We start from the raw sequence: 9,442 nt of genomic DNA, 5'->3' as shown, positions 1-9,442 counted from the left end.
TAGCCTAGTGAGAACGTACAGTGTTCGTTCTCATAGGCTTTCATTGGACATGTTTTCCTGTTCGGGAAAAAGGTGCCCAGCTGGGACTCTGCATTCTGTCTTGTGTCCTGCGGCACACAGATCCGTGTACGATCCGTATTTTGTAACAAGTGGAAGCGGATCCTATTTTTATCATAGAATCCGCTTCTTGCATTTAAACGGAGCTTTAAAAACATATCGCACAGATACGTTTTTGAAGCAAGTGTGAACTAGCCCTTAGACAACAGTTTGTATCCAAGGGTTGTACAGATGCATCACTAGTTTGCAGGCTAGCGACACATTCTGGTACTATGGAGGGACAACAGCAACTTGGCACATGGAACTGGGGTGGGGGAGGTAGGGTTGGGGGGATTTAGGAGAAGTGCAATAATAGCCTTGGCCTGCTCTTAGACAAGATGATCTGGCTATCCGAACCTCTCATTAACACATTGCCAAGAACTATCTATCAGGTGTATGAAGATTTAGTTACATGAAACTGCAATTATTGCTTACAGTCAACCTGAAGTAAAAAAATAATTAATTTTATGAGTAGTAGGAAAAGTAAATAGAACTATCCTGGTGTCTCATATTATTCTCATTCTAAGACAGTCGGTGTAGGTGCAGCCGGCCAGGCGCGCTCCCCCATCCCGCTCCCATCGCTGGGAGCATTCTGCCCCTGCGCAGTAGTATTCCCCATGCGCAGAATGCTCCCAATGATGTGAATATGGTGGGAGCCAGGCTGTGCATGCGCAGTTTGCCCCAGACCGGAAGACTTTCTGGGGCCAATTGCAAAGGAAGGATGGTGTGGAAGCGATCAGCCTGGAAGGGGTTGCAGGAAGCCACAGGTATGAAAATTTTGTTGTTTTACCCCCACCTCAGGTTCCCTTTAACAAGTTGTTACTATGACTAGTACTATATGTACCCATGTTTATCTCATCATGGGCTATATTTACTAAACAACCCTAAAATTACTATACACACAGTAGTGAATGTGACCCAATGTCACAAGCCAGTTATGTTCACTTTAAGCCGTAGGCGCACTTAGAAGGCACTATCTTTCCCATAGTCCTACCACTGGCGTCCTTAATGGCATGTAGTACATTGCAGATAAGTATGCTAGCAGGTGTTGCCAGACCAACCCTATAACGTAAGCCAGCCCTGAGTGTATCTCTTGGAGTGATGCAAGTTCTCAAATTAACACCTTCACTGCAGTATTTATAGCTCAGACATTTGCACTTTATTTTATGTTATCAGGAGTGGTAATTCGTTAGATGAAATCATTTTTATTTTTAGTGGATAAAGTCTGGGCCTTGGTGGTGAACAATGTGTCTTCATCATAAAGCCTTGCAGGAAGCGTAAAGAACCTTTTCCACGTTCTCCCATGGAACCTCCAGTACTTTAAATGTGCAGGATAAGGTCTGAAAAGGGATAGAACAAATGTTAGAATGTATTTTTCCATGCCTCCTACTCCCTGTACTGTTGTAGTGGTCATCATTCTTAAAACTGCTGTCTGAATACAATGGGGGTAATTTACTAAAGTTCAAATTAGAAAGTTTACTCCAATCTGCTGGATTCAAATATCCAACCATATGCAGAGGACAACAATGTTGAAGAGGTGCCCAGGATAGATAAAACTTTGGTAAAAGCAAATTGAAATGGAAAATGGTTGAAGGTGGCTTACCTCTCCAAAGGACACAACTGCACAATTTACAATTGTAACCAAAGGTAGATTTTATTTGCACAGGCAATGTGTTTGGTGGGGACAAGCCCACTTCCTCGGACCAACAACAGTGCCGTTGTTTTGATGCCAAAAGACTTGGAGCACCTCCTGTTTTACCTTCAATTTCCTTTTATCTGACTTGATATTTGAAGCAGTTTTTATTTATATATTTTCTGTGGCACTGTACAGTGTACAATACAGTCAACAGTGGGAACTATAAATAAAGCAATAGTAGTGTAGAGACAAGAAACACATGGGCAAAGAACCTGTCCTTACGAATTAAGATTCTACAGGGGAGAGGGTGGAGACATTAGCTAGGATGAAGAACGAGATAACTAGTGGTGTAACTAAAACCATGGGGCCTGTTGGAGTTTATAATTCCATATCTGAATAAACTGCATTATTTTGGATGTGTCTTCATGGACAAGTAAACCTGACCAGCTGAGTAATGAATAAAGGTGCCCATACACTCGTCAGATTGGCAGCAGATAGATAAGAAATGCATCTGATGATCTATCTGATGCGTTTTTAGAACATTTTTTACCAGGATAGAATTCCAATAGATTTCAGTTTGAAATCTATTGAAATTCGATCTGATGGCATTTTTTTGCCATCAGATTTCCATTAAGGCCAATGCAAACTGATAAGCAATCTCATCAGATCGACCTAAATTTTCCACCCTGCCAGTTCGATGTAAATCCATCGAAATCGGCCATCGAACCGATTTGCAATCGATCGATCAATCGGGATCGATCGGTCGGCCAGAAAATCGGCTGAATGTATGGGCCCCTTAAGTCTCAAAGTCTAATTGTATCTGAAAGTGTATGAATAAACAGCTGAGAACAATACCCCAGCCCTCAAACTCTGTTATTTCCTAGTAATTGAGTGGATCCCAAGTGGGGGTGATAGCCCCAGGATCTGACTTCAAGGATCTTCTGCAGTGATAGGTAAGGAGATATCACAGGAACCTGTTATTCGTTGTGTACAAAGGCTGTTCTTGGCGCAGATGAACTATTGAACTAGCATCGTCCCCCAACAGGTGCTCTTTGCCATGGAAACATGATCTTCACCTGATATACCGACAAGAGCTACATTGGGATCTCTGGCTCAGAAGGATGAGACATGGAAGGAGAAGGGCCTGAGCATGTGTGGATGATGAGATAGAGTTGACAGGATCAGGGGCGGCGCCAGGGGGGTGCAAGGGGGTGCTCGAGCACCCCCTAGAATTGTCCAAGCACCCCCAAAGCACCCCCTGGAGTGAACTGACTTCAGGCGTCTAAAAGACGCCAAGTCAGTTCACACAGCGGCAGCACGGAGCAGCAGGCAGGGCTACGGTAAGATGGCCGCCCGGAGCCCTGTTCTGCAGACTTCGAGTCTGCAGTGCATGGCTTCGGGCGGCCATTTTCCCGTAGCCCTGCTCTCTGCATGCAGGCAGGAAGTCTCGTCGTGACGTCGGGAAGGAAGAGGATCGTGGGCGCGCGGGCGCTGCGCGCCACAATGAGGTCGGGACTCGGGACAGGAGGTCGGGAAAGAAGGTCTTCTGGCTGTAGGTGAGTAAATGGGTTTTTCTTTTCTTTTTCAGGTGATGCTGATTGTGCATATTGGGGTCATATCTGCTACGGATTGTGCATATTGGGGTCATATCTGCTACGGATTGTGCATATTGGGGTCATATCTGCTACGGATTGTGCATATTGGGGTCATATCTGCTACGGATTGTGCATATTGGGGTCATTTCTGCTACCGATTGTGCATATTGGGGTCATTTCTGCTACCGATTGTGCATATTGGGGTCATTTCTGCTACCGATTGTGCATATTGGGGTCATTTCTGCTACCGATTGTGCATATTGGGGTCATATCTGCTACGGATTGTGCATATTGGGGTCATATCTGCTACGGATTGTGCATATTGGAGTCATATCTGCTACCGATTGTGCATATTGGGGTCATATCTGCTACCGATTGTGCATATTGGGGTCATATCTGCTACCGATTGTGCATATTGGGGTCATATCTGCTACCGATTGTGCATATTGGGGTCATATCTGCTACCGATTGTGCATATTGGGGTCATATCTGCTACCGATTGTGCATATTGGGGTCATATCTGCTACCGATTGTGCATATTGGGGTCATATCTGCTACCGATTGTGCATATTGGGGTCATATCTGCCACCGATTGTGCATATTGGGGTCATATCTGCCACCGATTGTGCATATTGGGGTCATATCTGCCACCGATTGTGCATATTGGGACCATATCTGCCACCGATTGTGCATATTGGGACCATATCTGCCACCGATTGTGCATATTGGGACCATATCTGCCACCGATTGTGCATATTGGGACCATATCTGCCACCGATTGTGCATATTGGGACCATATCTGCCACCGATTGTGCATATTGGGACCATATCTGCCACCGATTGTGCATATTGGGACCATATCTGCCACCGATTGTGCATATTGGGACCATATCTGCTACCGATTGTGCCTATTGGGACCATATCTGCTACCGATTGTGCCTATTGGGACCATATCTGCTACCGATTGTGCCTATTGGGACCATATCTGCTACCGATTGTGCCTATTGGGACCATATCTGCTACCGATTGTGCCTATTGGGGTCATATCTGCTACCGATTGTGCATATTGGGGTCATATCTGCTACCGATTGTGCATATTGGAGCCATATCTGATAACGATTGTGCATATTGGGGTCATTGGACGTGTTTTTTGTTAAAATCTGCTCACATTACGTGTATTTTCTTGAGAAAACCTGCACAATTATGTGAATTTTCTGGGAAAAGGGTCACCAAAACTTGGGCCCTCTGTCTTTGCGTTGCACTTTTAAAGGGAACCCGAGGTGAGAATAATATTGAGGCTGCCATATTTATCTCCCTTTAAGCAATACCAGTTGCCTGGCTGCCGTGCTGGTCCTCTGCCTCTTATTCTTTCAACCATAGACCCTGAACAAGCATGCAGCAGGTCAGGGGTTTCTGACAATATTGTCAGAACTGACAAGATTAGCTGCATGGCTTGTTTCTGGTGTAATTCAGTTCACTACTACAGCCAAATAGATCAGCAGGGCTGCCAGGCAACTAGTATTGTTTAAAAGGAAATAAATATGGCAGCCACCATATCACTCTCACCCTGGGTTCACTTTAAATTACAGTTAGCCCCGCCCTCATCCGGTCATGACCACGCCCATTTTTTCGCCGCGGCGCGCTTCGCGCGCCGCAGGTTATAGCCACACCCATTTTTTGCCGCGGCGCGCTTCACGCGCCGCAGGTCGTCAGCTCCCCCGGAAATTGGTCCAGCACCTGCATAGCACCCCCTAAAAAAATTTCCTGGAGCCGCCACTGGACAGGATGCCTCCCTTGTGTTTTCCCTGTTCCCTGTTCCCTTAGCAAGCACTTAATATTTCTTAACTTGTGCATTTATTTATTTGTAAATAAATATACTCTTTTTAATAAGATCAAGTGGTTGGACGTTATTAAGTATGTAACAGAAGCTAGAGTACATTCTACAGGGCCCCTGTGAAAATGTAATGGGGCACCCCAGTCATTACCAGTTCATGAACAAGTGCGTCCATCTACCTTCTCCACCCCCCATAACACATGCAGCCACCATTCCATCCCTCATTAAAAATAACAAGCGCTTCCACCATTCCCCCCTTCCTCATAACAAGTAGAGATGGGCCGAACCTCCGATTTTAGGTTCGCGAACTCCGTTTGCGAACCTTCGCGGAAGTTTCGGTTTGCGGAAAAGTTCGCGAACTGCAATAGACTTCAATGGAGATGCGAACTTTGAAAAATAGAAAAAAAAATGCTGGCCACAAAAGTGATGGAAAACATGTTTCAAAGGGTCTAACACCTGGAGGGGGGCATGGCGGGGTGGGATACATGCAAAGCAAAGCAGCGTTTAAGGGCAGAAATCACATTGAATGCTAAATTGCAGGGCTAAAGTGCTTTAAAACATCTTGCATGTGTATACATCAATCAGGGAGTGTAATTAGAGTACTGCTTCACACTGACACACACCAAACTCACTGTGTAACGCACCGCAAACAGCTGTTTGCGTAGAGACGGCCGTGCTGGACTGATGCGCAACATGGCCAGAGTGCAGACCGTGGCAGTCTTCCGTGGTAGCTCAATGATAGAACAACAGTGACTGTCCAGCTGATCAAATTTGGTCTGTCCACAATGAAGCAACGACCTTATTATCTTCTTGTATGTAGGTAGGCATAGGTAGGAGTCCCAGTATAGGTAGGTAGGCATAGGTAGGAGTCCCAGTATAGGTAGGTAGGCATAGGTAGGTGCCTCAGTAGTTAGCTAGACATAGGTAGGAGATCCAGTATAGGTAGGTAGGCATAGGTAGGTGTCTCAGTAGTTAGCTAGGCATAGGTAGGAGAACGAGTATAGGTAGGTAGGCATAGGTAGGTGCCTCAGTAGTTAGCTAGACATAGTTATGAGACCCAGTATAGGTAGGTAGGCATAGGTAGGTGTCCCAGTAGTTAGCTATGCATAGGTAGGAGACCCAGTATAGGTAGGTAGGCATAGGTAGGTGCCTCAGTAGTTAGCTAGACATAGGTAGGAGACCCAGTATAGGTAGGTAGGCATAGGTAGGTGTCCCAGTAGTTAGCTAGGCATAGGTAGGAGACCCGTATAGGTAGGTAGGCATAGGTAGGTGCCTCAGTAGTTAGCTAGACATAGGTAGGAGACCCAGTATAGGTAGGTAGGCATAGGTAGGTGTCCTAGTAGTTAGCTAGGCATAGGTAGGAGACCCAGTATAGGTAGGCAGGCGTAGGTAGGTGCCTCAGTAGTTAGCTAGACATAGGTAGGAGACCCAGTATAGGTAGGTAGGCATAGGTAGGTCCCGTAGTATAGGTAGGTAGGTAGGTGTCCCCGTATAGGTAAGTAGGTGCCCCAGTAGTTAGGTAGGCATAGGTAGGTGTCCCAGTATAGATAGTTAGGCAGGGCCGGGCTGGCTCAGTAATAACAATTACCAAGGTCCAGCTGCAACAGATAGGGCTGTATAATGTCAGTGTCATTGAGCAACACACACAAAAAAAAACACATCAGGAAAACATTAGCTCTCAAAATAGCTGTTGAGGGGTGCTATTTTAGCAATAACAATCAGCTAGGAGCAAGCCGAGAGCCTAACTAATCTTTCCCTAGGAGAAAAAATCTGCAGCAGCTCTCCCTAGTCTTTCTATTTGCAGCAGGCACACAAGTGAGTGTCATGGCCAGCGAGCCTGCCTTATATAAGGGGGGGGGGGGGGGGGGGCTCCAGGGCTTAGTGTAACCTGAATGGCTACAATGTGCCTGGTGACTGTGATGCAGAGGGTCAAAGTTGACCCTCATAGTGCATTATGGGGCAAATCGAACTTCCGCAAAAGTTCGCCTGGTCCAGGCAAACGTGAACCACCAAAGTTCACCTGGAACCATTCGCCGGCGAACCGTTCGGCCCATCTCTAATAAGTGCGGCCAAAATAATTCCTCTTCACATAGCCAGTGTACAATCCCCCCTTTGCCCCCTTGGTGACCTCACCCAGCACTCCCTCTCCAAATTTCCTGCTTCTCTTTACTCTATGCTCATCTTATTTATTTAAGTATTTATATAGCACCAACATATTATGCAGCACTGTACAGAGTATATTGTCTTGTCACTAACTGTCCTTCAGAGGGGCTCACAATCCATTTCCCACTACAGTCATATGTCTATGTATGTATCATGTAGTGCACGTATCATAGGCTAGGGCCAATTTAGGGGGAAGCCAATTAACTTATCTGTTTTTTTTTGGGGGGGATGTGGGATTTCACACTGGAAATTGGGTATTTTTACTGCCACCACTTTCCAAATGTGAAGGGGTGATGAGACCCTGCTTGCTATTCCTAGAAGGAAGAAATGGTTATTTGCAACCTAACTAGCCAATAAAAATTGTATAAGAAAACAATGCGGTAGTATGACTCTCCAAAGGGCAGATCCTTTGTAGCAACAATCAGATACCAGAAACAAGCGCAAGACTGAACAATAAAATTGTTAGTTTTCTTCTCTAAAACTATACACACAAATATAATTTACAACCAACAGGTAAATATACCTGTCAGTCAGAACAGACTGGGTGATAGAAATGAGTAGAGATGAAAAAGGTAATAGAATGTCTTATAATACAGTTTAAAATACTGTTACCGGTGGTCCATGCGGCAATCGAAAGTCCAAGATGGCCGATTGCCTTGCGGCCAGGGGACTTTGTGAGAAGTAATCCAAGTTGGTGATTTGCCAGTGTCCAGCTGGCCATCGATTGACGGTAATTTGACATCAGATTAAAGGTACAGGACTCAGTGTGTCATTGTGTTTTAACCCTCAATGTAGTTGGGAGGGTTATGATATGTCCAGGTCCACCCCAGTGTAATTTGAATAGGGGCAGTTCCCCTTGCACAGAGAAAATTTTTGCCACAATTCCTGTTTTGCCCAGTCTCTCTGTGCCCATAGGTTACATCAATAAACAGAATGCATATCCACATTCAGTGCAACGTTACAAATCCCCAGATATCAAATATGATGGGTGTGTCAGGAGAAGTCACACAGTGGCACTTCAAACCCGTATTGCTACATGATTTTAGGTCGCAAGATTCTGGGAATTTCACAGAATGTGGGTTAGAATGAACGTCACAATCTCTGAAAAAATGGTGCTGCTAGCATCATCAGATCATCCTAAAAACTAAGAAATAACGAGGAGATATGAATTTGGAGGTTACAGTGAGGTCACTTTCTTTTGGTGGAAACCAACTGTGTAAGCATCTCTCAGCTTCCTTTTGAAGGTCTTTTGAGGTGACAAAGCTGGAGACCGCTCTGCTCTCTTATGCTGGGCATACTTGGAGTTTCTTTTCCTTATCGATTGAGCTGCTGATGGCTCGATTGACAATATCCGACAGGTCCGATGACCTGTCGGATAGATTCCCCGCTTGATCCCCGACGAGCGGGAATCGATCCAGCACGCATGGACGAGTGGGATGCGCCGGCATAGAGCCAGCGGCTCGATCCGGCGCATAATTGCATCCGTGTATGCCCAGCATTAGACTCGGTTTATGAGGTTTTGTCAAACTCATCTCAGATGGATGGGGCTATAAACCTCCTAGGGAGTGTTGTGGAGCTAAGAGAAAGCTTTTAACACCTGGGTGTATGGTGGAACTTCTGCTAAGGGATTTCTAACTACCATTGCATGAAAAGGTTCCCCGAGCCATTTGGTGAAGGAGAAACCAAGTTGATTAAAAATGTCATTTTTGTATTGCGATGAATTGTGACTCAAATGACGCATTTGTGTTTTTTTGTGGGACTTTGTAAGCGTCACAGTAATTAAGCAGAGATATGCTGTACAGCACAGTGAACAGCAGATTGGATTGACCCAGTTCCGGAGCAGGTCAAGCTCCACTGCACTGCTCTGTAAATTAAGGGAAAGGACTGGAGAAATGGAGAAGAAGGGTCAGGGCCGGATTTACCATAAGGCACTGTAGGCACGTGTCTACAGGCATCTGATGATGGAAAGGTGGCTCAATCCCCTCCCCTGGTGCCTCCTTTCCTATCCAGAGTACTCAGCAGAGCATAAATCTAAGGTTACTCACCCAGCTCTCAGCATTTCACTGATGTAATCTTCCTTCAGTCAGGGGCACCACTAGTTTCTTAAAGAGAACCCGA

The 9,442-nt window shown here is 45.5% G+C and overlaps 1 protein-coding gene across 1 annotated transcript in view; it reads right to left on the bottom strand.

Moving 5' to 3' along the window:
• Nucleotides 1-1,232: 1,232 nt before the first annotated feature.
• The window catches only part of LOC137570867 (cystatin-like), a 28,087-nt gene continuing 19,877 nt past the window's right edge, over nucleotides 1,233-9,442 (bottom strand). Inside the window, exon 3 of the mRNA XM_068279574.1 lies at nucleotides 1,233-1,436. Within this exon, the coding sequence (XP_068135675.1) occupies nucleotides 1,353-1,436 (84 nt within the window). The 3' untranslated portion in view covers nucleotides 1,233-1,352. The remainder of the gene's footprint in view (nucleotides 1,437-9,442) is intronic.

Source organism: Hyperolius riggenbachi, chromosome 4 (genome assembly GCF_040937935.1).
Source record: "Hyperolius riggenbachi isolate aHypRig1 chromosome 4, aHypRig1.pri, whole genome shotgun sequence".
NCBI classification, from domain to species: domain Eukaryota; kingdom Metazoa; phylum Chordata; class Amphibia; order Anura; family Hyperoliidae; genus Hyperolius; species Hyperolius riggenbachi.
Note: the sequence above shows the minus strand (reverse complement) of the source record. Positions and strands in the feature narration are given on the sequence as shown.